Genomic DNA, 27,699 nt, shown 5'->3' on the forward strand with positions numbered 1-27,699 from the left:
TAGAATAGTTTGTAGGGGTCGTAAGTTGAGCCGAAATCTTACATTTCTTGAAGAAATGTCGCTGAAATCGGACAAGTCTGCATGTTGGATTTCTTTGCCGATATTTTTAATTAGCTGGAAGGCTAATACAAAAATTTGGTCGAAGCACTTTGGCCAAGTGGCGGTTGAAAAATGAGATTCCTCTTACCTTATTCGTCATGCCGCCCCACGCTTGTTTTTTTAACTTCTTCAACTCCGTTCCAACGTCACCTCACCATCCGCCGTTTTCCGCTAAATTTGGGCAGCTTGGTTCTTTTGTGAGCCGTCAGGCCTCGTCAACATTTCATGTAACGGAATGTAACGGAAAACAGTCGTGTTGGTCGCCTCGTCGCCCTTACCTCTAAATTTCATCGACAATTGTACGCCCTGTAGCCTTTCTCATACAAGTAGTTTTTGTACATTTGTATTATAGTTTGTAACAACTCTTTATGAGAAAGGTCACTGGTCTCGTTTCAGCGTAGTTTTGGCACAGACAGCTTGGACCGCTCGGCTGAACCTCGAGGGTTGACCTGATCAAAGCTTGTCGTTGAGAGATTCTCCTTGTGAAAACCTTATGACCTGAGCTTTCATTGTTTGAGCTGATTCCGAGCTGCTGCCTTCAGGCTAGCGGTTAAAAATTTAGATTTTTTATTTTTTTATTTAGTTTTATTTATTAGATTTATAAATTTATATCTATTATAAATTTATAAATACATTATAAGATTAAAATTAAATATAGAAATTAGAAAAAAATAAAAAAACACACTTTATTAAGACTTACTTTGTTATCTTAGACACCAACGTACCTATAAAATGGCAAGAGCTTTCACATCAGGCTTTCAGGTTCAAGAATAACCCAACGCAAAAATGCAAAATCTTTGGAGTTCTACTCTACCAGCACTTGACATGGGAGTAGCACATATCTATAGTAGTCCGGTGATGTAACTGCCTACGAGGTCCGGCACCACTTGACGTCCGACGTCCTAAAGATCATGTCCGAGCCCACGTTTTCACACATATTCCATACCGTCCTCTCTGTCTGGAGGGGGGGGGGGGGGGCTGGGAAGCAGCTGTCCAGTGGCGTATTCACGGAATCCAGAAAGTAGGCAGTTTAACGACCAGGCTGGTGACGGTGGCGCGACGTTCAGAGCATCCTGCAACTGCACTGGAATCATCAGAATGACATAGAGTAGAGGGGATGGTGCGCCAGCGTAGTTACATTCAAGTGCAAAGAGCCTTACGAACAATCTGTGCTCCACAGCGCAAGGCCAGGTTTGTCAGGCGTGTCCAGATGTCATTGAGAGACGTCCGCACCGTGGCATTTGGAATGCTGGACCTCCGCGATGAGAGTCAGCGTGGACCCAGCAAATATTGACCTTCAGAGTGACATCATCTTACAGCGAATGGATATTTAGAAACTAACTGCGAGCATCGCAGACCTTGGGCACGTTTTTATGGCGTTGTACTGTAATGAGGTGCATTTTTAGTTAATTGGCTACATGCACCCTGGACTGAATCATAAATAGCACTACGCGCAAATCCCTCTCTCTCTCTCTCTCTCTCTCTCTCTCTCTCTCTCTCTCTCTCTCTCTCTCTCTCTCTCTCTCTATCACTCTCTCTCTCTCTCTCTCTCTCTTTCTCACTCTCCTCTCTCTCTCTTCTTTCTTTCTCTCTCCCTCTCCTTCTCTTTTTCTTTCTCTCCTCCTTTACCATCTACCTCTTCCACTCTTTCTTTCTCCTCCCATCTCTCCCTCTCGAAACTAACGACACCTTGTGCTGCACTAGGCACCCACACATTCCTTTTTACACTTACTTTCAGGGGTACATAAATGATTGACCTATGGTCATCATTCCGGTGGTCACACTCTACAAGCTATATTGCAACGCACACAGACACACACACACACACACACACACACACACACACACACACACACACACACACACACACACACCACACACACACAAACACACACACACACACACACACACACACACACACACACACACACACACACACAACACCACACACACACACACACACCACACACACACACATACACACACAAACGCATACACGCACACACACACAAGTAATATCTATTTTTTCAAGTGTGTTTCAGGTGATTGATATATGTTCATAATTCGTACTACGCAGTCACCGCATGCTCCGCAAACTCTTCAAGCTAGAATTCGTGCTTGCAGTACAGACAGCACGCCCCCGCTCCAGCGCTGGCTGATGTGTTCCAGGAAAGCACTCATCCACCAATACTGACGGCTACAACGGAACAACTTGTCAGCAGAAATACTTAAGAATGAATGTGGCACAGAAGGTCAATGAAATGAAAGCGTTCACACAGCCGTGAAAGCACTCCTCAGATCTGTCTTTTGAGCTTTCAAACGCTGAAACGCCGCCACAGGCTCCTGGAGCGCACAGACCGACGCCAGCTTCCGACTCGTCCAAAGGCCACGCACGGCTACCGGTCGATGGAGAGGTTCATCTTGCTGACAGAAGGTGCGGCTGGCTGCTCGGCGCTCCCACGCCTCTGCTCGCTGACTGGAGCTAGCTTTGCGGCTGGCTGCTCGGCGCTCCCACGCCTCTGCTCGCTGACTGGAGCTAGCTCTGCGGCTGGCTGCTCGGCACTCCCACGCCTCTGCTCGCTGACTGGAGCTAGCTAGCTCTGCGGCTGGCTGCTCGGCACTCCCACGCCTCTCCTCGCTGACTGCAGCCAGCCCACCAGTCAGGTCTTCGACACGTCCTGGCCGTAGGCGAACGTGTCCTTTGTGACATTGCTTCATAACGCATTACAGACTTGAAATTGTGATTGAATTAAAATTCATTGACCCAGAGTTTAGTATAAGGTATCAGACCGAGATAAAAAATATCCGCTGTTTTACTCGAGATCCCGCTGCATGAGGTAGTTCCTGGTATCCATTTCGAATGCATTGATAACAGGAGCCGCAACAGACATGTTCCTTGGGCTCTTTAAAGTTCATAGTAAGTTACTGACCTAAAATGATTTGTTAACACTTTTTGGGAACATCCTCCTAGTGTACTTTCTGGTGCTTATTCGAAGGACAAAATGTTAACAATCTTGTAAGTTCTTGTCATCTTGATCTTTTAAAGGTAAAGAAGGCTGCTGAACTCCAGTGAAAACCAGTAAGTATCTTGCTTAAAACAGACATCTAGGCTTAATGCAGTTCAGAGAAAGGTCTGTGGGAGCTGCCAATCTGAATTTTGACCTTATTTGACACAAATATAATGACTTAAGACTGCCAAGTTTTGGCAAAAGTGAGTTCACATACAGGTCAACAAACCCTGTGAATTTGGTGTATCTAGATCTCCTAGTTTTTTATATATCAGCGGGCCAAATCGACCCCCACTCGAACGAAGGGCATTAAGCTGGTCACCCAGGCTCGATGTTAAGCCTTCCGTTCGGTCGAGCAGTTGACATACCGTTTCGCTATTTGGAATGAGAGTACAAATGATGGTTAAGTTCTTGGTAGATAGAAGAATGTTAGGCTCCATGGCTATTCATCACCAAATACCAGACCTCAAGACCTGTTTCCCTGTGGTAGCTCTTACCACCAACATCCTACTGATATCCAACCGCTGTATCATCATTGTCGCTCAGCATGCTGAACACGCGATGTCTGTCCAGCTTGTGGTACACCTCATCAGTCGTGTGTGTCATTGACGCTAGGTAGATATTGTCCAGATCTATGTTCTAAATCATGAAGGCTGGGATGTATAAAGCGTATGCTTTAAAATTTCCTAGGTTATGAATTTTTAAATTAAAACAACTGACATTGATGAAGCCAAAGAACATGAAGGTGCTGTAAATAGGAACAACACGGATGCAGCTCCTATTTGTTCGAACACGTGCGCCGGCGACCGGCGGACTTCGTCGGCGAGGAATGCAGAATGCGCTGAACGGTGGCTGACGATTCCGCAGCCGTCTGGTAATGTCGACGGAGGCTTAATCAGTGGCCTGCCAGATCATGTGGGACGCGCCCGCCATAAGCTTCCGCCTCGTCACGGAAACCGAAAGGTTAAAAGGATTGTACGGGCTTCCTTCCTGAAATGGAATACAGTCTTATGCTTTTAATTCAGCTGCAAATCAGTTAGAGCACTGCTAGAGCTACGCCACCCCTCGGTGATTACGCTACCTTGATTATTTTTGTCTGAACGCAGGTATTTGTTCAATATTTGTTTAAGAACATAAGTGCAGTTATTGTCCAGCCCGTAAAAATTTAATTCTTACCCATAATCCAATCAGATATGATCTGTAACAGCCATTGCCCAATAGTGTAACGCAAACCACTCGACTTAACAATTCATGTAAGACTAAATTACATCTATCTACCGACGGTTACATGTCATTACCGAATATTTTAGTAATAGACAGTAAATTGACACGTAATTTAACACGTCAGATGCTATGAATCGTCTATCTGTGTTGGTATCTTAAAGATGGATAACACTGCGTCAACTCATTCCGTAGAAAATGTACCGAGGCGTCATCGGGCATTTTGCACGCTATCTCTTGCCGGAGAAGCCATCTCTTGAGAAATGATACATCCACAGGACCGCTAACATTTTGATTTCCGTGCTTCTGGAACCACTCAGCTTTGGGGGAAAACATGAGCAACCCCTACAGCTGGGTCCCTTGCCCTCCTTGTCTGTTGCAATTCGGCTACGAGAGTTCTGCGATGCCATCGATGCATTGGTAGTTCTTAGAGCACTTTTATGAGCACAAGTTTCATTGCACTAATCCAATGTAAGGGCTTTAACGACAACAGGGTGATGATTTAAACTATGGAAAATAAAAAAGTATTCTTGATGAGTGACGTAAATATGCATCTGAAGGGAAAATTACACAAAAATGCCTAACTAATGAGGACAGTAGCTCGGTAGGCTGCTGTTGAAGTCATTTCCCGACATTTATGCAGTTACCAGGTAAACTATGGCTGATTGCTGGGGTAATGCACCTAAAGCACAGTGAAAATACCATATGCATAGCCAATGCATAGCCTCGCCAAAAATACCAATGAATAGCCTCGCCATTAGCACGCTAACTGATGGCATCTAGGTGGGATGGCAATACTAACATTCTTGAAGCACAATCACGCAGTGTTACAAATGGCAGGCTTGACAGGTCTGCACCCATTTCTGTATTTTTAATGCTCTGATAGCAACGCCAGTGGACCTTGAAAAATGCCTCAGGGCCTGGACTGAAATAAATGGCATCCTTATACGCTTCTGGGTAACTTGAATTCGATGCTACGAAAGACATAAATAATCAAATAAATCTAATCATATAATATATCATCATTAATAATCAGACAAAAAAAAAGTAATGCTATCACACCATGTCAGCCTCAGATTTGAAGGCAACTCAAGCCTTTCAAGTGTAGGAAAGCAATATGGCAATCCATTTTCCGAACTTATGCTCCACTCTTATCGTGATATATTGCTTCTACACTATCCGTGCATTATCCTATCAAAACGCGCGGCTATGCCATGCTATGCTATGCTATGCCAAATTGCCATTGTGTTGCAAATAAGGAAAATGCATGCCTGGCGCGGAATCCTAAAACACGATGATTTCAAAGGAACCACGACAAGGCTCTTATCACGCATATTTTTTGTACCTATCAAGGATGTTCTCTGATTGGTATGATTAACTATATCTAGATTATGATGGATAACTCGTATTGCTTACAACCTCGGTAAAACCAGATTGTATTCAGAGAAGGCCCCTGTGCCTATTTGCTTGTGCTTTTGCTAGATATTTTTTCTGGGAAAAGGGAATTGAGAGCAACAAAATATTAAAGGTACCCGACACCATAGGCCAAAAAATTTCGTCTAAAATCTAGCTCATATGACACCACAGACCACAAATTTGGTGCGTAACACGCGCCCGGGTGACGGGTAAGATATTCTTCACTCGGGTGGGGATCAATTTGACCCCCCTGAGATATCAAAAACTAAGAGCTTGAGGCACCCAAATTCACAGGGTGTGTTGTTCTGTACGTGGACTCACTTGTGTCAACGTTTGAAGTTCCTAGGTAAATAAAAACCTTCGGGTAAATAAGGTCAAACACGATCAAACTCCAGGCTGGTGTCGAAAGTGGCCGCAGAACCTAGATACCTGTTCTAAACAAAACGTTACTGATGCTCATCCAACTCCAGCAGCCTTCTTTGATCTTTCAAAGGTCATCGTGACCAAAATCATACAAGACTGCTTTGAGTTTTGCATTGAATAAGCGTCAAAGATTACGCTAGGCAGTATATCCCTAAAAACAAAACGTTGACCCGGGTCATTTTAAGTCAGTGACCCTTTCTGACCCTTGAAGAAGTCCATGGGACATGCATAATGCAGTTCCTGTTGTCAATAACTTCGAAATGGGAACCAGAAACTACCCCACACAGCAAGCCTTAGAGAAATAAAACAGATAGTGTTTTTTAGCCCGGCCTGACATTCATATCTGACCCTAGCTCAATGAAAGTTGATTCATCCAATCGTTTCTTTGCCTCAGAAAGTATTTCAGAAATGTATGACTTGGTTTAACACTCCGTTGTTGCATCAGATGGAACGATTTCCTAGAAATGGCATTGACTGACAGCCATGACCTGACTTTGACCCGCCAAAGGTCAGTGGTGACCGTACAGGTTACATCTAAGTTTTTCAATACCAAACGATTTGCTATTCAATGTACACATCTATGCAACATTTGGTGCGGCTTTGTCATGCCATTCGGAAACCATTCCGGATACCATCGGAATAGAGCCAACCATCGGAATAGAGCCAAATTGATCCCTGCCCACCCAAGCGTGTGTTAAATTTTACTGTCATTGTATTGCTGATAAACTAAAACAGCTTTACCAAATTTACTTGGCAGATAGGAGTATATCGAAAAAATTAAATAAAATCGATTTCATGTGACATCGGTCTTGAAGACCTCTACATCAGCTCCTGATCCGAACCCAACTTGTCTCATGTTACGGCCGTTCAAACTTAAGACGCTGCTTGACAGCTCGCCAAATTACTATGCAACACGTATTACAAACACTGCGCCAAGCATGATTTGCTCCATTTTCTCCCAATCACAAATCATCGAATCACTGACAAAACTCGTTGTTTAATTCAAAGAGGCGTTTGCAGCTAAAAGGTGCCGAGCGCTGACAGTTTCTTGACTTGGACCACACCTAACGCCCATACATTTTCTTCCTTTATCCTTTCATAGCAGCGTTATGCTGGCTTAGGCTGGACACCAGTTGCAGAGCCAAGGGAGTTGGGTGATTGAGGATGCCTCCCTCCCCGTAGACACACTTCTTTTCACCATAGAGTGCTCCTGACAGAAGGCTAAAACCGGCGTGATGCCTTCTTTCCTCCCATAAAAGTCCTGGCTGCGCCTCTCTTGGATACTGCCTCTTTGCATTTCCTTAGCTCCATGGAAACACATCTGCCACTGTGCATGTATATTTGTTGCTTTATTGAGTAAATATTGTCAGGAATTTCAAAGCTTTGGTCATTGACGGCTGGAGAACTATCTCGCATTTACCAGCACTAACGACACACAATGCTATTCACTGGGTAGAAACCCCTTTCGCGCTCTGCAGCCGCCTCTGCCATGCTAGTTTTGATATGTTGCATTAACAATACCCTTGGGTTAACTGCTTCATTCACCAGAAACATCAGCAACCTCCGTAAACGTAAGGCGGCGTGCATAAGTTCACGCCAGCCACCATTTTAGCATACCGCTAAGTTTTACTGGATGACCAAAACTGAACCTTTTGGATGTTAGGGAAAGTCTGAAAATTTCAGCGGGCTGCCCCGCTGCGCCGTTTCGGAGAAACCAGAGAAAATCCCGAAAAGAGATCGTATGCCCCCTTTAAATAGCAGCGCATTAGGTTCATTAGCATTATGTGTTATCTATGACTCACTGCGATGATGCCTGAGTCCACTGGAGTGTGTGTCGTCTGCTTCTAATCCCGTAGGTGATTCTGAACATGGGTGCCTTGTAGTACCGATTCTCCCGGTAGCTGTCGCTAGTTGTTCAGTGCGGCCGTCCGAAGCCGTCGGCGCAGCGTCTTGCGGTACACTCGCTGTGACGGAGGTTAATAGGAATAATTAGCATACAGTCGGGAGGTCACGGCTAAGGTAAAGTGAGATCACCATTATAAGGAAGGATATTTTTCGTCCCAACAATGTGAGATGCTGCCGAACAGTAACGCAAAAAAGAAATGGGATTAATGTAATGAACTTCTTACCTTTCTGATCGTGCCTCGGTTGGTCTGCTGTGTGCTGCTTCCAGTTTTTGCTTTTGCTGCGATCAGGCGGTGGGAGGAGTGATGAAGCGCAGGCTTGAAGAGATGGGAGGACGAAATGTTGAAGAAAAGTATGTACCTACAAGTGCTGCAACAGTAAAGGCAGGAACGTAGCCGGCATGGTCATTGCCATTTGGGCCAATACGCCAACCCCATCAAACAGAAAAGGCTGTGTAAGAGACACGATCATTAAGTTATGAAGCATCATAGAAGAGACGCGGAGACACCCTAAGCAGTGCGGTAGTGCTCAAAACTCACCTCTCGTATGACGTGGCTTTTGACATCTGGAAGCTTACGTATTGTAGCATTTGAGCGCCTTAAAAACCCGCTGTTTCTTACTGACCGGAGATCGGACCGGCGACTTTGTATCGGCGGAGCAGGCCGAGCGAAGACAGGATACTGCCGGGGGCGAGAGGAGAAGTGGAAGCGCGATGCCTCGACCCTTGTTGCTGCTGCCACCTGCCCAACCACCGCAGTCGTCGGCAGCTGCTCAACCAGCACCGCCGCCGACAACTGCTCAGCCAGCGCAGTCGCCGACAACTGCTCAATCAGCACACCACCGCCGGTTGCTCGACCAGAGCCGCCGCCGCCAGCTTTCCCACCAGAGCTGCAGCCGCTGTCAACTCCTCAACCGGAGCCGCAGCCCCTGTCAGCTCCTCAACCACAGCCGCAGCCGCCATCAGCTCCTCAACCACAGTAGCAGCCGCTGTCAGCTCCTCAACCAGAGTAGCAGTCGCTGCCAGCTGCCCAACCGGAGCCGCCGCCGCCAGCTCGTCAGCTGTCGAGTCTTGGCGCGAGTCAAACAGCTGTAACTATGATGTAAATGACCCCGGTGATGCTGTAGCCCCTCGTCCACTGAAACGAACTTGGGTTTGGTTTGCGTGTCAGAGGCTGTATATCCTCTTGACATTGGCGCCCGAAATGCATCAAAAGTACTTTTTTCGTTCGCGGCATCTGGGGCTAAGAAAACCGTAGCAGAGCAGAGCTTTGGGAGCACTTGAAAAGAGTGCAGGGGAAGATCTCGGTCGTGAGAACCGAAGCATCTCAGCGTTGCACGACGTTGTGTGGTTCTCGAGATGATGAAATGAAAAAGCCAGTCGCGCTTGATGGCGACTCACAACCGTACGTAACTAGCAAGGCTTCACAGCTCTATTAAGATTTACCCAGCTGATGTTCATGTTTACCATTTCACCTGGGATGGTAGGCAGTGGTTGCTCAGAAACGTCTTTTAAAAACATGACACTGTGTGCGAAAGGCCGCGTTTGTCGACATCAATGGCACGGACCAAGCGATACGCGGGCAGGGGAGGATCCAGAGGGGGCCACGGGGTCATGACCCCCCCCCCCCCCGAGTCCCAAAGGGGCCCATGGGCTCGGGGAGGCTCATAGCTGGCCGAACAGACGCAGTAGTTCTTTTTTTTACACACAACGCAACAGAGTTGGACGTCTCTGAGCTTCCAGGCGCCCAATAGCAGTCGCAAGCGAGAGTAGGCAAAAAACTGCCCACGAGTAGACAAAAGTTGTTTTTTCACTGATTGAGAGGATGGTGATTGGAAGGTTTTAAGACTGCGTACGCTGCCCAGAAGCCCTGCGCTGTTTCTGGGGCCCTAGACGTTCACTTGCAGTGTCAGCCTGATCGTTGAGGAAACTTCGACGTTGCCCTTGATTTCATTGCATTTGCATTTGCTGTCAAAAGCGCCCAGCAACAGGGCCCTGCACCGTTGCTGGGCCCTTCCTGTCAGTGTGCCTGGGCGCTCTTTGCCAATCAGGGCCTTTCACGGATTCCTTCCGTTCACCCGAAACGCTCTTTACGAAGAGCCGGGGGGGGGGGGGGGCATATGCTTACATGCCGGGTATTCTCGGCTGCTCAGGTGGTGCCCTTCACGTTGGTCACGTTTAACCAACCGCCACACTCCGAACATGCTTATGGGCCCTCTACATTGGTAAAGGGCCCTTCCATTTTTCTGTCATTTGCTTAGGGCCCTACGCCCTTGTCTGGGGCCCATCTGTTACCCTACTTGGGCATACGTGACCGTTCGGGGACCCTCTTCATTGGGTCTTGGGTGCTTCCTATTTGAATAGAAGGCCCTATGTACCTGTCGGCGCCCCTATATACTAACCTGCTCGGGCGCACTGGATTGTTCGGGGGCCCTCCACACTGAGTTTGGGACACTTCTTACTTGAATGGAAGACTGTACGCTCTTGTCGGGTCCCCCATTTGTTGCCCCGCTCGGGTACACTCGATCGTTCGGGGCCCTCCACATTGTGTCTTGGGTACTTCCTATTGCAATGGAGGGCCCCATGAACTGGCTGAGGACCGCATCTGTTCACCTCCTCGGACACACCGGATTGTTCGGGGGCCCTGCACATCAGGTCTTGTTGCCAACCTGCTCGTGTGCATCAGATTGTTTGGTCCATCCGCATTGTGTCGTGGATATTTATTGTTTGAATGGAGCGTCCTGCGCTCTTGTCGTGGGCCCCATCTTGTAACGTGCTCGGGCACACTCGATCATTCTTGGGCCCTTCCGCATTGCGTCTTGGATACTTCCTATTTGAACGGACGGCTCTACATTCTTGTCGGGGCTCCACCCATCAAACTGCTCAGGCCGGTGGCGGATCCAGAGAGGGGGGTGGGGGGGGGGGGGACACGGAACCGTGCTACCCCTCTTGCCCCGAGTGGACCCATAGGCTCTGAGGGGGTCCATGACTAGGCGAACAGACACAGCTTTCAAATGCAAAACACAACAAAATAGAACGTCATTGGGCCTCCAGACGATCAAGAACAGTCACGAGCGAAACTGAAGCCCGTGAGCAGACAAACTCACTGCGCTCTCCAGGGGCATTACAATTGTTTCTCTGGGCATTACAATGTTGCTGGAGCCCTATATATATACTTGCCGGGTCAATCCGATCGCTAAGGAGCCCTCCACGTCGCCCTCGATCTCTGCATTTTCTCGTGGGCCTCTCCGCAGCTGTTGGGGCGCTCTCTGCTAACATGCCTGATCGTTTAGGGGCCCACTGCGTTGGTCTCGAGTTGTTCTCGCCTGATCTGAGGACCCTATACCTGTTGACGGAAGTCTCTTTGTTTCTCCCGCGGCACCTATGATCGCTCAGCCACCGTTCATATTAGCCTCGGTACCGCCCCGTTATCTGCTCTAAGACTAAGGGAAGCAGTCGGATTTGCGCTGACTGACTTTTTGTGCGCGATTGTCCAACACAATTCTACTTGCCGCCGACGTCGCATGGTATATTTAGGTTGGCTCATGAATATATGACACCAATTATACTTGTGCCTCATATTCTTATCCATTTTAAGCAATAAATTTTAATGCTAGAGTATCTTGCACTCACTCATAACAAGGTGAGAACTGCGCTAGTCATCAGCCACCAGCTGATCACATCGACCAGTCGCCTACCTGTAAATATGTTAGGAATCGAGCTCGTGTTTAATTTCAATGGTATTTAGCGGTCAACTTTAGATTATTATACCAAGTTTATTTCTCGAAAAACTTTGCCTCAAAATGACAGGATTCTCCATGCTCTGGAGGAAATGAATAAGCTCCATGTATGTGCATACATATCGCACTTAATTTTCTAGGGATGCGCACAATAAAAAGGGTTTCTTTAGATAAGAAATAGCACACTAAGAACTTAGAATTTGATGGCCGGACGTCAAGGACTTTTTATGGGGGAGGGCCAAACTTTACGGGCACCTCAAAACGTTCCGTACCCATCCCTTGACGAAAGCCTGGATCCGTCCCTGCACGCGAGACACAGAGATGCGGCAGCCACGTTGAGTGGGAGCAAACTCTTCACACACAATGCTTTTCCGCAGGCTTCCATATGGCAAAAACGCGTGTAGGCAGCGCCACCGTCGGGCTCTTGCTACCGGCGGGGAAGCGTCGGCTATAACGCGCCTCGTTGGACGGTTTTGGAAAACATTTTTTCTTTCGCAACGTTGTTCTGGCACTTTAAATGAAAAATATATTTCGACCACCTTTAGTCCGAACTCGACGGTCCTTTTGTTTTCAGTTGGCGGCGACCAGACCTGTTAGTTACATCGTTTTAACCCGCTGCCACTGCGTCCAGCGTAAAGCATGAATAACGTCACCAGGTGGCGGTTTAACCCGCCGCCATTGCGCCCGGCGTACAGCGTGAATGACGTCACCAGGTAGTGGTTTAACCCGCCGCCACTGCAGCCGGCATATACTGTGCATGACGTCACCAGGTGGTGGTTTAACCCGCTGCCATTGTGTTCGGCTTATAGCGTGAATGACGTCACCAGGTGGCGGTTTAGCGCGCTGTCATTGCGTCCGGCGTACAGCGTGAATGACGTTTGCCAGGTGACGGTTTTGCCATGGTGACAGCATTAAATACTTCATCTGGTAGCATTAAAGGTCTTGACAATTTAAGTCAATGCATGTCGAAAAGACTTACTTAGGATGAACGAAGGTAGTTCAGGTCAACCGAAAACAGTGTTGGTCGTACAATATGCGCCGGTATCTTCAGAAAATGCTTGCGTCGGAGATCGTTTATTACGAGAATGTTCACTCATGGCGGCAAAGTTCAAGTACAAAAAGCACGTTGGCGTTTTCTACGAAATAACTCTATGGAAAAGAAACAGGCTTTTTAACAAACCTGGCTGTGTCCGACCGTATCAAGGTGACCAGCCGCTTCAGCCAAACCCCTGCATCATGTAATCGTGCCCTACTACCGAGTGACAATGAACCGCAGCATTTTAAGTCAGAGACGCATGACGATGAATACTATCTAACGCAAAATCGAACATCAGGTAAATGCACTTGATCTAGTCTACAAAGAGCACTGGCGATTCAAGCAAGTGTTTCTACTGACAAACGGATTTATGGACAAGCAGTGGCAAACTATGAACGAAGAACAGATTGGGCTGAACAAGAAAATGAAAGATCAGTTCGTTGACACATTGCAATCGCACTCTCTCAAAATGAAAAGACGTCTGAACCTGAGTCGCTCATCGCTAAATGCTCACTCATTCTTGTTCACATGGCAGCACCTTCTCAGACTTAGTGTCGAGCGCTCACGGCCCTGCATGCAGCAGTACAAATCCTCTTCTATGTTCCACATGCACAAATGCTGATGACAGCTCTCACCATAATAATAAATTACGGTTAAAATATATACGTGATTATGAATAGAAACACTGAGTCTTGAATACGCAAGCGCAGCCCGCACCGTCGTTAAGCCAGATGCCAGCTGACAATGTTGTACCATGACCGTCACGGCCAACGCGTTAAAAGCCAGCTCCATTTGAAATCCTTTCGGGCGAACGAAAGCCCGGGCGAGGGGCGTCAGCGCTGATGGCGTATTGGTGAGACGTCGACTCCTCGATCCCATGTGGGCGCGAGGGCGCAGACAGTCCTCAGTCAATGGGGATGTGCTTGTTTGACCCACAGCCACTGAAAGGCGTGATAACGGAAGCTAGCCACGACGACCAAGTCGGAGGAGAAAAGTCTAGGTGGGCTCGCGCTGTGTGGACCCACATTTTGGGAAGTTCACATCCAATCTTCAAGAATGTCACCGCTTTGCTCGAATAGTGATGACATTTGATTGTTCTTCTGAGGCACTTGTACCTCAACATCAATGTAACACCAGTACTCAGTATTTGTGGTTTGACACGTCCTACTCAAATTTTCCTACTCTGTTAGTTTGAAAGGTGCAATGGCTTAGGAGATGCTTGGAACATCGAGGAATTTGAAGTCGCAAAAAACGGGGATTTTTCATCAGCACTTAAAAACCAGATTGCAGTTCGTCCAGCTTGTAAATACGCTTCAGCACTGGCAGCATCACGTCGCGTGGATCTAGCGAGAGCCCATTGTGGTGCCATACACGCGGGCGAACGGATTGCTATCGTCCGTATATTCCTTAGCAGCTGGAGCGCCTTCGCCGTCGCCCATATGTGACGTGCTGGTGTTGATAAGGCGAACGGTACCGGCCACATGGAGCGCCCTTTAAGTGTACCATCGGTCAAGCGAGGACGCCGGGCCCAAACGCGCCGCGATTATGTGCATAATATTTCGGTATTAGCATCGCATCCAACTCGAGCTGTATATGTAAGTGACTGTAGGACTGGCGGGAAGCAGCCTCTGCTGTGGGTGGAACTGGCTCCATGGCTGGACTTTGTGCGCAGTTTGCGGACAGACGTTTCGAAATCAGCAGGATGAGTGCATGACAGCTGTCAGGCCCAAGACGGAAGCGCGGTGATTTACGGACAAATGCAGAGTAGCCGCCTGCCCCAGCGGCAGCGGATGCGGCGTGTATACGCTTTCGATAGCCCCCGATAGACACCGAGGAATTTCAGCTTTAACAAGCTGCAGTCCGCGTGCCATAAACCGTATTCCGCAATGATTGACGGCTGGCCGAGTCCTAATGAGCCACCAGGAGAGGCGTAAGCCGTATCGGGGTCATAACAGAGCGTGCGCTCGGCTTCGGCTGGTCTTCACGTGGCGCGTCTGCTTGTGCGGCGGCTCCGGTGGCGGCTGACGCTGCTGGGACGCGCGAAGGCGAAGCTGCGCAGCACACATGAAGAGTGACGGGCGCGGCCGGGCCGGGGCGGCGCGTGGCGCCCGTTACTCGCCCGGCTCGGCTCGCCCGGCTCGGACGTGGCCGATTGTTCTGCCGCTCGGCACGGTCGCCGACAGTCGGGGGCACCGCCCGGCCACGTCCAGGACCCGGCGACGTATCACAGCTATGGGGAGCGCACGTCACCCCAGTCTCCCCCTCCGTCTCGTTCTCTCCGCCAGGCCGCGGCGGGCACGGCCGGGGATGTGGGCCGCAGGCCGCGCGGCGCTGGCCGCCCGTCTAGAGGCAGCCGCAGCTCTCCACAATCATACCAGGCAGCCAGTCAAACCTGTGGAAACGGAACGCCGGTCAGCGGAACGGAACTTTGGTCAGCAGAGCGGAACGTCGTTTAGCGGAACGTCGTTTAGCGGAACGGGACGTCGGTCAGTTGAACGAGATGGGGCGTCAGACGTCAACACTGCCGATTTGTGCTCATAACCACAAACATATATGTCAAGCAACTGAACAGTGAACATGTACGTTAAGATATCACTTTATTCTACAATGCACTGCCTGAAAGCATTATGCTGCTGTTGCTCACATTGCAACGATAATGAAAGCAATTGGGTGGGCTCTCACACGCACATGATATGGAACGGAGCTGCTCCGTCGCATTCAGACCTTCGTGACTCGAGGCGCATAACATAGCGTACGTATCGCGCGTGTAAAACAGCCCGGGACGCAGCCAAGGAAGGAGCCACTGGGCCATGGCCTCCTAACCCCCAGCCGCCACCCGGAGGCAACACGTTTAAAGCAGGTACTGGGCAACTTAGGAGGATTCGGTTCACATTCGCAGGAATTCGGAGAAAGTTAAATATTTCCCCGGCCCGTCCTGAGGAAATTTATGATCACGTAACTGAAGACAGGCCTGGCATCGGAGCATGACCATACGTAGAAATAATCTGTCAAAATAAATGTTTAAGGTCGAGTGCTGGTGCACCTACTGCGCATATGTGCTCGATGTATTTCTGACGTATAGTTCAGCCCCTTGGACCCGATGAACGCGCAAAAGAACTAACCTGCCGCACGCGCTTTCCGGCGCAGAAACCACAGCATCTTTTCGACAAAATTGCGCCTCGACATAACTGAGCGAACCGCCGCATTGAATGCCAGCGAACATCGCAGCGAATTACGGCCCAGCTGCATTCAAACATCGCCAATAATGCGATTGCTTTTGCGTTGCTGCGGATAAGACGCACGTGGTCCGGGCGGTGCGCCACGAATGGAATCTGGTCATGAAGTGGAATGGTATGGAATGGGAATGTGATCACCCGAACAGCGGATCGGGCCCATTCCGTTAGCGGCAGGGAGGCGCCTGCGCGGGTCCGACTTGGGGGCGTGGCCAGCTTCCGGCCCGGGGCAGCCCAGGTTGGGGGCCTCCCTCTCGCACGTGTTCCGCCTTATCTAAACGTCTTCAACCGGCACCAGACACCCTTCCGCGACTAATTACTGAAGTAACTCGACTTTTGTATACGCATGGTCTCCCTGGCGCCATGGGGTGACCGTTTACTGCCTGCTAATGGGCATTTCAGTCCGACCGCAGTCCTCATTGGGGGTGAGGCGCGTCTGGGCAACCCTTGTACAGGAAGGCGTAGAAACTTGATGCCAGTGGGTACCATGGAGGACACGAACTTTCTCCTCCCTTTCTGACCAGAACATGGCAGTTCTTTGACGTCCTTTGGCGTTTTGCAAGCAAACGCTTAAAGCCATCGCCAAGCACGCTCATTACCTCTCGAAATTTGTCATGAGCCATGCTGTCACATGTTCTGTGATCTGGAAAATGCGGCTACAACTGCTCAAACGTCAAGTGACACATCTGAGATGCTCAATCGAACAGCGCGAAATTTCAAGCCCTACCAGATAAATACTCTCAGGAATACTAAAGCACCACCTTCGCACACGGCCTGATTCCCTGGGTCTCAGATTTCCTAACCCACTGTTTTAAGTTTTCCAGATGTGTTCTTTTTCACCCTCGTTGCATTCCTTGTTTCATTGGTTTGGCGCCTTCTGCCATCGAAAGACTGCTGAATAACGCATACGTATCACGTTCTAATCACTATGTGAATATTATAGGTTTGATATATCTTCGAACGCGCTGCGATTTTCGTGGCCCTGTTGTCGCCACATTCCCTCCACATTGTAAATTCGCCGCTCCAAGGTTGGAACAAAATTATCACGATCTCTCCCACTGGAGTATGGCTAAAAATAGCTCCATCTTGCGCAAGCACGTAAGATGGCCAGATAAGGAAATGAGGTAATTACACCCCTTCCCACTGAGGAGGCTTCGCTTACTTTTTTACGTCAGCTTGAACAGACGTGTGGTTTATATTCCGAATATAAAAGCTCACATTTAGCTAGTGGGAGAAACATTGGCAGTCCCCACGATTTTGTCGAATGTGCTACAAAACAGCCTAAAAAGCCAAAGAGGGTGGTACCAATAACCGCCCTGGCTCGCTGGGGCTGAGGAACTGTAACACAAAAATAACTCACCCGCGCCCTACGTCCTTCTTGTTTTTTGCACATGTCAACTGGCAGCTCTCCCCAGCGGTGTGCGCGTACCTGGGGTGTCGTAAATGTGGGTACACACTCGGCCTCGCCGTTGCCCTACTTTCCCACCTGCTATTGGCCTCCGTGACTGAAATCAGCGGTACGAATTTGCTGCGGTTCGTAAAACGTCCACTGCCGGAAGAATCGATCAACTTTTAACGATACTTTTACAGGTGCCGATTATGAAATGGTTACACGGCAGTTTCTGCGGCCGCTGGCAGCTATGGGATGCAGTGCGGATGGCCCACCAGCTCTGATCCTATCGTGGTCCACAGGTCGGTCCCTACCCGGCTTGCACGTGAGCACGGTTGCCGACAGTGCACCGGTTTACGAGGACCGGATGGCGTCGTACCCTATCTGCACGTGGCCGGCTGCAGCTGGCGATGGCAGGGCCAGGTCCGGTCACGCAGCGCCCAGCCGACCAGCGCCAGCCGACCAGCGCCAGCGGGTGAGCAGCGCACTGCCGCCCGGCTTGCCACTGTCGTTCCTGGATTTTACCACTTGTTGGCAATGGCTCTGTGCGTTTTGAATGGGGCACGCTTACCACCCTTTGTCGTTGAGCCTAGCACTGTGGTAGGATATGATGATGCGGCAAAGTTGGCTGAATCACTTCAACACAAAACGTGCTGTAACCGAATGGGGTCTTGTTCTGGTAGCCCGCAGGTGCAGTGGGATCAGCATCCAGGCACAAAACGCCAGCGTGATAAATGTGACATCTAGTTGTACTTTCCTCACGTCATCCCTCGAAAACTGAAGGCAGCCATTGACTTGACTGCTGCTGGGTAGCCATTATTGACTGCTGCCGCCCGACAACAAGTGACTTGTTTCAGAGCGGGTCATTCGCATTGAGTTTCTAAGTGCACTGTGTGAGCTTAGGCCTGCCGGACTGAGCCGCCACGGTCCGAGCCCAGCAGCAGCCCTGTATCGGTCACCAAGCACCGGCAGCTGGCGTACTGCAAATGTGTGACCCGTTGACCCGTGGTGACAGCCGGGTCGCGTGCCCTACCGGAGCGGCGCGCCCGCGGGTCCGGCGGGCGCTGTGCACATGACCAGCGCTGCGCAGTTGTGAAGTGGGGCATTCCAAGCGCCTGTACTGGCTGCTGGTACGTTTGCTCGGTGACGTGGAATGCGCCGATAGCATCGAGACGTGGCTGCATCGTTGACAAATGTGGCCGCGGCCTGGTGGCCACGTCGGCAAGCTGGTGCGTCCGTGACAAGCTGGTGCGTCCGCGTCCTTCACTGCAGCGGCTCGGCCGGCCTTGCTCGGCAGCGGCCGCGACCGGCAGGCACGCCGCTCCAACGCCCCGCGTCCAGGTCGGAGCAGCACCAGCGAGGTGTCTGGAGTCTGACCCCATCAACCCTGAGCTCTGACCTCTGACCTCTGAGGTGTCTGAGTCTGAGCCTGACCTCATCGCCGTGAGTCCCAGCAGAGTGCGATCCCTCCCCGGCCTGACGAAGGGTCTAATTTGCAGACAAGCTAACGTCCCGATAACCCCGATATGATGCGGGAGGTTCCAGCGCTGGGAGGCCAGGGAAAACCTGATGTGATGCAAGTCCCAGTGACGGGGCATCCCCTACCGTGATAAGCAGACACGGTGTGCATCACGAGGAGTGGCACCTGCTGCAACTTGTGTCACCGCACAGAACGCCGAACCCCACGTCATGCGATAAGGAGCAGACCCAATGCACAGAACACAGAACACCGAACACAGAACGCCGAACCCCACGTCATGCGATAAGGAGCAGACCCAATGCAGCGCGACCGGAGGATGACCTGATATGGCGGAGGGCCCCAGTGCCGCCCCCCATCACCTGGTGCCATTCGCGGTGCATTTCCAGCGGGATATCCGGATACTAATATGGCATGCTTTTGAAAGAGTGCCAGCAGGGCAGCCTACAGCCTCACCTGATGTGATTGCTTGTGTCCCAGTAGAGCATCTCGATGGGCCTGAGCTTGCGGGGGCCACAGCACGGTCCCGCCGTGCCGCCCACTTGCTGCACGATGTGCGTGTGCGGGTATTTCTGCAGATAGACGTACGGACAGTCGCCCGAGCAGTAGTTGGCGCTGTAGAAGATGGGCGCGATGATCCAGTCCCAGTCGAACTCGTGGAAGTTCACCACCAGTGGGAAGCGGCAGCACTTGGTCTCGGTACTGTCGTCCGAGCAGTAGTTGCCGCTGGGGGCGCGCTTTTTGCGACGCTGATCAGAGCTGACGTGTACCTCCAGCACCGGCAGCTGGCGGGCCAGGGCATCAGGTCAAGAGTCAAGTCACGAGGTACCCGCTCGCGCACTAGCACCAGCAGCTGGCGGGCCAAGGCATCAGGTCAAGAGTCCAAGTCACGAGTTACCCGCTCGCGCACTAGAGGCGGTGGTGGTGGGCGCGCAGCTGCCGCCTCCCGACAGCTCTGACAGGCTTCAGATGGAACAGGAAACAATTTGCTGATGTGTGATGGAGCGCAAGATGGCTTTCTGAGACACTTTAAAGGTCTTAAAGCATAGCGCGTTGGGAATTTTCGTAAAAGGCGCTGTAATATTTGAAGTATCCAACTAATACAGTGAAATATTACATAGTATCTCAAAAAACTAGTTGTAGTTGTGGGGGGTTGTGAAAGCTCACAAAGGTCGCTGCATTACTGTAACGCACGTATCAAGCATACCTTTTCTCTGTCATCATCCCGAGCATCCAGAAAGCTGTTGATGGAAAGGTTCGGCGTCTTCCTGTGGTCGGTCGTCTCTATGGTGATTCCAAAGTTTTCATTCGGAACCCGAAACCAATCCCAGGCCAGGTCGTACACATCGATCTCCACGTATCCACTGTGGTTATGGTGCCGGCGGATCTTGACTTTCATGGCTTCCTTCAGGATGTAATTGCCTGCCTTGTCAGCAACCATCTGCAACAACGTCGCGGATTCAGGACTCGCGTTCGAAGTCACTGACCAGGGCTTGCACACGACCCCGCGCGCTGGGAGTTGCTGTATGGCGAGGTGGGTTGGGACACGCGGACCGCCCAGACCGCCCCCCTCCCCTCCGCACGGAGTAACGAGGCGGGCTCGCGCACGCGGTGCCGACACCACGGGTGAGACAGCGCTTATTCCCCGGCGGCGGGCTGGTCCCAGGAGTCGATCTGGAGTCAGACGGGCTACACTGTGAATTTACTGTGAAACGCTCCACACGACTTTGCTGTTCTTAGGGCAACCATCAACCAACCACCATCATCCATCCATTAGCTGTCGTTCATCCATCAACCGCCAACAGAACTACCAGTCCCAAGCACCTATAGCTATGTTGCCATTTGCAGGTCAATCCCGCCAAGTGATGTTACATACTGGCAGTTATAGAGACCGCTCTCCGACGAATCACAATACACTTATGACCACTGTGCTTACTCGTTGCTATGCGAACCAATCTCGCCGTTTTCAAAATGTGTCTGTGCATCCAATCTGCTTTTAAAGTCATAGCAGTGTCACGTGTGAGCACTAAAAGCACGGATGGAACCCAGTAAGTGGCTCCATTTGCTTATGTCAATGCCTCGAAAGATGCGTTTCTTCACACTTTGTAGCTTTATGGTGTGTTAACTACATTGTTTATGTGCGGAAAAAAATAGTGGATATGCCACGGTTTGGGTGCAGTGCAAATGTTTGCCTCATTACAAGCTGTTTTTTAGAACACAACCCGACTTTTACTTAGTGACAAGGACAAATTCACGTGCCAGCTGTACCGTGGCGGCTAGGGAACAATTCATTTTCATCCATATATATGGTGGCGAACTAAATGATTGCTAACTTAGTTTTGCGAGTTCTCACACGTTGCAAGCACTGCATAATTACATAGTGATTTGTTCAGGTATTGGTACATACAGTACATTTTCGTGATCATGATAAATGTATGAATTGCAGGCAAACCAGCAAACAAACAAATACGATGGCCACGGATCTGGAACTGCCGGCAATGATTGCGTTCACTTGCTCGCGCTGCCCACTCGCTCAACATTATTCGTTTCACATTTCCCCAAATAGATGGGAGGCTAAATTCAGTGATGTCGGCCAAGCCGCTAAGTCCACCATGGCAACAAAACATTCAGTCCGCTCATGTAACCGCATGCCCACGACTATTTTTTACATGCATCGTGTGGACGCATTCCAAACCAGTCGGCGGATTTTTTCGGCCTGGTATCCGTGTGACCTGTTGTTGCCGTCCGGACGGGTCCGGTCCATATCCGGGTGGCTGCGCTGGTGCGGCGGCCGTGCAGCCTGCTCACTACTGGCTCCGCGGCGTGGCCGACGACCAGAGGCGACCGCCCTTTCCGCACGAGCGCCGTGAGACAGCAGCCACGCCCACACCTAACCGAGTCGAAGCCAAAATCGACACGCGCCAACCGGCGCCCGTGCGGCCCCAGCCCCGTATCCTACACGCTTCGGGATTCTGCTGGGAGTTTGTGTCATGTTGCTTGTATCACGTGTTGTATCGCTTATTGACTGTCGCTGGCGCTTGCCGGTCCTGCCAGGATAAGTGACGGACGACGTCAGATCGCCTCAGGAGCTGGGTGCGGCGTGGAGCTCCAATGAAAACAGCAGGCTGTTCCTGAGCAGATATTTCGAGAAGGGAAAATCCCAAAGCGGTTGACCATGTGAAGGTGTTTCCGGTGCCGCGTAAGCAAGCGCTTCACTCGTAGTTCATGCTTTAACCAAAGACCACAGCCGCCAAAAATGAGATGTTTTCTTTATTTGCCTGACCTCATCCAGTTTTGCAAGAAAAGGCGCCTTTCTGCTGCAGTCCCGCCGCTTCCATGGTGTTCTCGCCACGCCATGCAATAATACCGTCAAGGCTATATTCACGAGAGAAATTTACTTGCGCCTTTTTCTGCTCCTAGCCTACACCATCCTCTTCCACTCTCTCCCCTGTCCCCATTTGTTTTGAATCCCTTTTTCTCCCTGTATTTCTCCCTCTCCTTCACATCCGTCTGGCGTCCCTCCCGGCCATTGTGCCTACCCCGTGTGTCCTCTCCCTTGCATCTGCCTCCGATTACCCCTCCCTTCCGTTCCCCCACCTCCCTACCCTTTTTTGCTACCTTTTCCTTGCCACCTTCTTCTTTCCCCTATATCTAGCCGTATTTCCCCCACTACTGATCGTGTCTAGTGTATAAAGCCCTCTGTCCCCTTTTTCTACTATAGAAAGTGGTACATGGAATCAGTGCTAACCGACTACCAGATGTTCATATGGGCACAATTGGTGGATCCCAAACTGCGCATTAACTTTTAGCGATTATATCTGTATCTCGTAGCCCGGGTTGTATGCCGCTGAGAAAATTATTCGAAATTATGTCAAAAATACAAGCGGGACGGCTAAAAAAGGCATCGGAAAGGTAAACAGCACAATTTTAAGCTAATGAACATATGAGGGCTTCAAATGGAACCACACCTGCCCACTTCCGACTTGCAGCATTACTCTGAGACAACTATCTGTCAGGCATGGCTCCCAGCATGTGCCTTATCCACGTCACGCTCCTGTCGTGCTTGCTTGCGTGCTTGCGCACCCTATGCCCGTGCGCCACCAAGCGTAATACGACCTTACGTCTGGACATAATGTGACCTTTCAGCCCACGCGCCTCGACCAACTACTTTTGCGATTTCATCCAAAATGCCTGGTCCACTAAACGCGAGTCATTACTGCGCTTCTGAATCATTGCAGAAAGCCATCGTCTCCTGTGCTCCTGTCTCTCCCTCTCTCTCCCTCTCTCTCTCTCTCTCTCTCCCTCTCTCTCTCCTCTCTCTCTCTCGCTCTCTCTCTCCTCTCTCTCTTCCCTCTCTCTTTCTTCTCTCTCTCTTCCTCTCTTCTCTCTCTCTCTCTCTCTCTCTCTCTCCTCTCTTCTCTCTCTCCTCTCTCTCTCCTCTCTCCTCTTCTCTCCTCTCTCTCTTCTTCTATCTATCTCTCTCTCTCTTGCTCTCTCTCTCTCTATCTCTCTCTCTTTTTTCTCTCGCTCTTTCTTTATCTCTCCCTCCCCTTTTTTGCTCCCTCTCTTTTCTCTCTATCTCCCTCTTTCTCTCCCTCTCTCTCTCTTTGTCTCTCTGTCTCTGTCCCTGTCTCTATCTCTATCTCTGTCTCTGTCTCTGTCTCTGTCTCTGTCTCTGTTTCTGTCTCTGTCTCTGTCACTGTCTGTCTCTGTCTCTGTTTCTGTCCGTCTCCGTCTCCGTCTCCGTCTCCGTCTCCGTCTCCGTCTCCGTCTCCGTCTCCGTCTCCGTCTCCGTCTCCGTCTCCGTCTCCGTCTCCGTCTCCGTCTCCGTCTCCGTCTCCGTCTTTGCTCCTTTTTTGCAGTACCCGTAGCTATGTCTGTCTCTAACAGCGTGCCCCTGCCCTCTGGGGTTTCCGCCCCATGGCAACCGACAGCAACCGGCTGTGGGCCCGCACCGCGATACTCAACCCTCTTTCCGCGAGTCGAGCTAACTCGAAAACGCGCGCTCTGTCCGGCAACAGAGAGCTCAATCAGACTGGCCTCTGATCCTCATTATGCCACACCCCCGGGGCCCCGGCGACCTTAACCCCGGCCCCCGGCCTCAAGGTTCGGGGGATAACCCACCCTCGCAGGCATCATGTGCGGCGCAAAGCACGTGTTGGGATCTTCGGATGGATCTTTGGGATCTTGGACATCGGGCATGATCGCAGTCCTGAAACAACATACCGAACAGGCTGCAAATAAGCCCACGGGCCCTCGTAAGGTCAGCCGCACCCCGCTTCTGATTATTTGTAGCCCTCGGGGAGGAAACGTGACACTGTCGAGCAAACTCGATGGTCTTAAAATGAATGATGTGGTCCATTAAACCAGCTTGCAACCTTTACAGCGATTGGCGCGTTTTGTTACTTGCCTCATGTCAATCGCTGACAGAAGGTACGCCAGCGGACGACGTTTACACATCTTCAGCTATTTCGTTTCCGTTTTACTAGCCCTTAATACGTGAACCGACAACCGTAAGTCACACGGCTTTGGCATGATATACCGTCTGGTCCTAAAGCAATGTGGGCCAAAAATACCGTGCCCGGGGAGACATACCTTTTTTATTTTGACGTGAACTGCGCAATTGAACCGTTGACGTGAACCGTGATTCCGTTTGCGATGCTTGCAGGCATTGACGTGAAGCCACAGCGTCGCCATGCCCAGGCGCATCTTGGTGATGGCCGGGCGAAATGTCGAAGTAGAGCAGATGGTCCCGTAAGCTGTCCTTGGCCAATGGTCCGAGTCCTTCGGCTAGAGGCGCTGCAACCAGCGCGAACAGACATCAGACATCTGGTTGGAGAAGCACACCCAGTCAGTGAACATTCTTCGATGCTGCTGGAGACTAGTCACACGGTCGGGAGACCCATGCCGGCGCTGGTGAAAGCAATGTACCGGCTGGTGATTTGGCGAAGGGGACGGAAGCCATCTCAGACCCATTCTTTCCACGCAATGTGATGCAACGGCGTGATGCTGCACTAAAAAATGTTGGAAGGTCTTTAGGTCTCAGAATGTCTCTACCCCAGCCTCCAGGAACCGCTCGGCGTATTTGGAATGGCGCGCGAAGCTGATCTGGCCTGGGTGCGCTCCGCCAAGCGTCGGCTGTCACGCAGGCTTCCGTCCCAAACGCTAACCTGCCCATACCATTTGGCCGGTTGATGCCAGTCAGTACCGACACTTCCACCTCTAACCAGTTCTGACATTTCACCTTTACCTCTAGCCAGTACCGACGCTTCCACCTGTAGCCAGTGCTTGCACTGGCACCTAAAGCCAACTCTAACCTCTACCTCTAGCCCGCACTGGCAGTGCCACCTCTAGCCAGTACTGACGCACCGTTTTGGGTTAGCAGAAATACATTTCAACCCTCCCCAGGCGGAGAATCGTCGTGTATTTGCATTGCCGTTGGGGTGTTCTTCAGAGTCCCAATAGGCACCCAAATGGCCGAAATCCGCGGGCGCCTTTGTGATTCAGAAACAGAGGTTGTTCATTTTAAGTCACCATCCGCTATCTCTTGTTCCTATGCCAAAGCGTCCGTATGTATGTCCCATCTATCAAAGCTTGCCAGGCCGCCATACATAGCAGTAGGAGCTGCAAACTCGATTTTAATCGCCACGTGAAGCCGGTGCGAGCTTAGACCTTTGTACCGTTTCAAGCACGTGCAACCTTCGAGACGCCCTCGAGAGGCGCAAAACGGGATCGCGGTCGTCTTCGCGCCAGTAGCGTAAGCGCTGGAGGACTTACAAGTTCGATCGCTCTGGGATTTTTAGCAAATGCTTTGTTCCATCTTTCTAAATCATGAACGCCAAGCATCACAGAGCGTGCGTCTTGTCCACACTATAATGTTCGTAACGCCCGTCCGTCGTGCACGAATGCAGTCATATGACGTCACGAATATCACGAGTGCAACTGCGGGGCACTAGTAGCATCGATCAGCAGCGCCGCATCATTGCATTGCCTTGGGCACTGATTCCGAACGGCGGGACGACATCGGAGCGTGCAGCCATGTCCCATTGGTTGAATACGAGAAACACGAAGTTGGCACATTGTCAAAAATCGCTGTCACTCATGTCAACACCCGGTTCGTTGGTTAATAATCACATCATTTCCGTGATGCATGATCATGGCACGTTTCCATTTGGAGCTAGCTTATAAGGCGAACCGTTTGTTACCATGCATGCTCCAATGCTCATATAATCCGACGCTTTTATCCTCTTTCTTGCTCCATCCTGCATCCTCCCGGCGCCCCGCTCATCCGGGGCAGGCTGCACGCGCCAACCACGAGTGGACCGAGGGGCCCCCTGGAGGGGGACCCCGACCGGGCGCCCAGGGCATATCCCGCAGACGGGTCCCTACCTGGCTAAGGTTTGGCGGTTGGCCCCCAGGCGCATGCGGTACTGCCCTCCCCCCCCCCGCCGTTATCCATTCTCCTTCATCCCATGGCGCTGAAATTGTCAATTCTGGTCGAAAGGACTCTAATCCAAATAGCCATATGCTCATAGACACGAATATGCATGGCTGCTGTTGGTTGTGCTCGTGGACATTGTGGCGTGGAGTGAATGAGTGTTGGTGTGAGTGAGGTACTGGCTAATAGAAGCTGTAGCCTCACAAGAACTCTGCCTGACTCGTGAGAAGGACTGACACGAGCGAGGCGTCGCAGGGACGCGTCGGAATGCGGGGTGAACTAACTTGCTCCTTTAATTCTGACCTCATATTCGTGCGTAGAAGACACACACATGACCTATGATGACCTGATGCACCACATTGTGGGTGAGCACAGCTTTATTGCCTCACACGAGTTAAGACGGCTTCAGGCTGCACGCAGGTAATATCCTTACCATGATAGTGAGTGCCATGATATTGCCATCCTGTCTCTCGAACCAGGCGAGCACAACAATTTGCCTGTTATGGCCCGGCATGAAGCCAGGGTGATCTACATTTAACTTTGGTTGGCGTCATGTACTGTGTTAAAATTCATTGACACAAGGGGCTTAAGGCATATCAGGCAGGAGGGGGAGGAGAAATGAACCTCCAAACTGGATACTAATGGGCTTCACGGATGGACTAAGCCCTTAAGTACCCATAAGCACGGGTAAATCGGGTTGGGCTGTGTACCGACTTTTGGGGAAATGGCGGGTACGGGTGGAGCGTTCGCGAAATGTCTGGTATATATGTCAAGAAATACTCCGCAATGCCACCATGCACGCTACTTTGAACAATAATTAGGTCCATTCAAAACACTTTTGAAATTACTAACGGCAAAGTGTAAGTCTAGGTTCGAACCTTCTGATAGCTTGTCAACAGTTCAGGTCTTAAGTACTAGCAACAGCACTAACATATGGTCGCAAACAAGTGGTTAACGGGCGGGCACAACTGATAAGGACTTGGTAGCGTGTGGGTATGAGCGCAGTTCCATCGGTATCGGGTTGATTGGGCACAGAAATTCCTGCACGTGAAGGTATCTACTGAACACATGCGATAGCGCCGATGACTTAACTTGCATCATGATCTTGTATGGCATGGCTTACCAATTTGGACACTAGATAACCTGTGCACTCACATCTCCTCGGTCTACTGCATGCTTGAAACATGTTAAACAGTTACTCCGTAAGGAGCGCCAGCAAACCGCGTGAGAAGAAGAAATGTTCCCACAGGAACTCGCGAGCTCGTATCCTCCAGCCCTTTCCCGTGGTTCATTTCCCGGTTCTAACGTGTCATAT

The 27,699-nt window shown here is 50.6% G+C and overlaps 1 protein-coding gene across 2 annotated transcripts in view; it reads right to left on the minus strand.

Moving 5' to 3' along the window:
- Window positions 1–12,878: 12,878 nt before the first annotated feature.
- Window positions 12,879–27,699, minus strand: part of LOC119097642 (growth/differentiation factor 8) — a 31,772-nt gene continuing 16,951 nt past the window's right edge. Inside the window, exons 1-4 of one of the 2 annotated variants that reach the window (XM_037220683.1) lie at window positions 24,542–24,723; window positions 20,154–20,387; window positions 19,403–19,731; window positions 12,879–15,238 (exon numbers count right to left, since the gene is read on the minus strand). In XM_037220683.1, coding sequence (XP_037076578.1) covers window positions 15,190–15,238; window positions 19,403–19,731; window positions 20,154–20,387; window positions 24,542–24,655 — 726 coding nt within the window. In that variant the 5' untranslated portion in view covers window positions 24,656–24,723 and the 3' untranslated portion in view covers window positions 12,879–15,189. Of the gene's footprint in view, window positions 15,239–19,402; window positions 19,732–20,153; window positions 20,388–24,541; window positions 24,746–27,699 lie in introns of those variants that run through there. The other variant, XM_037220682.1, reaches the window with a different exon arrangement.

The sequence above is a fragment of the Pollicipes pollicipes genome, unplaced genomic scaffold, assembly GCF_011947565.3.
Source record: "Pollicipes pollicipes isolate AB1234 unplaced genomic scaffold, Ppol_2.1 Scaffold_4295;HRSCAF=5057_pilon_pilon_pilon, whole genome shotgun sequence".
Classification (NCBI taxonomy): Eukaryota; Metazoa; Arthropoda; class Thecostraca; order Pollicipedomorpha; family Pollicipedidae; genus Pollicipes; species Pollicipes pollicipes.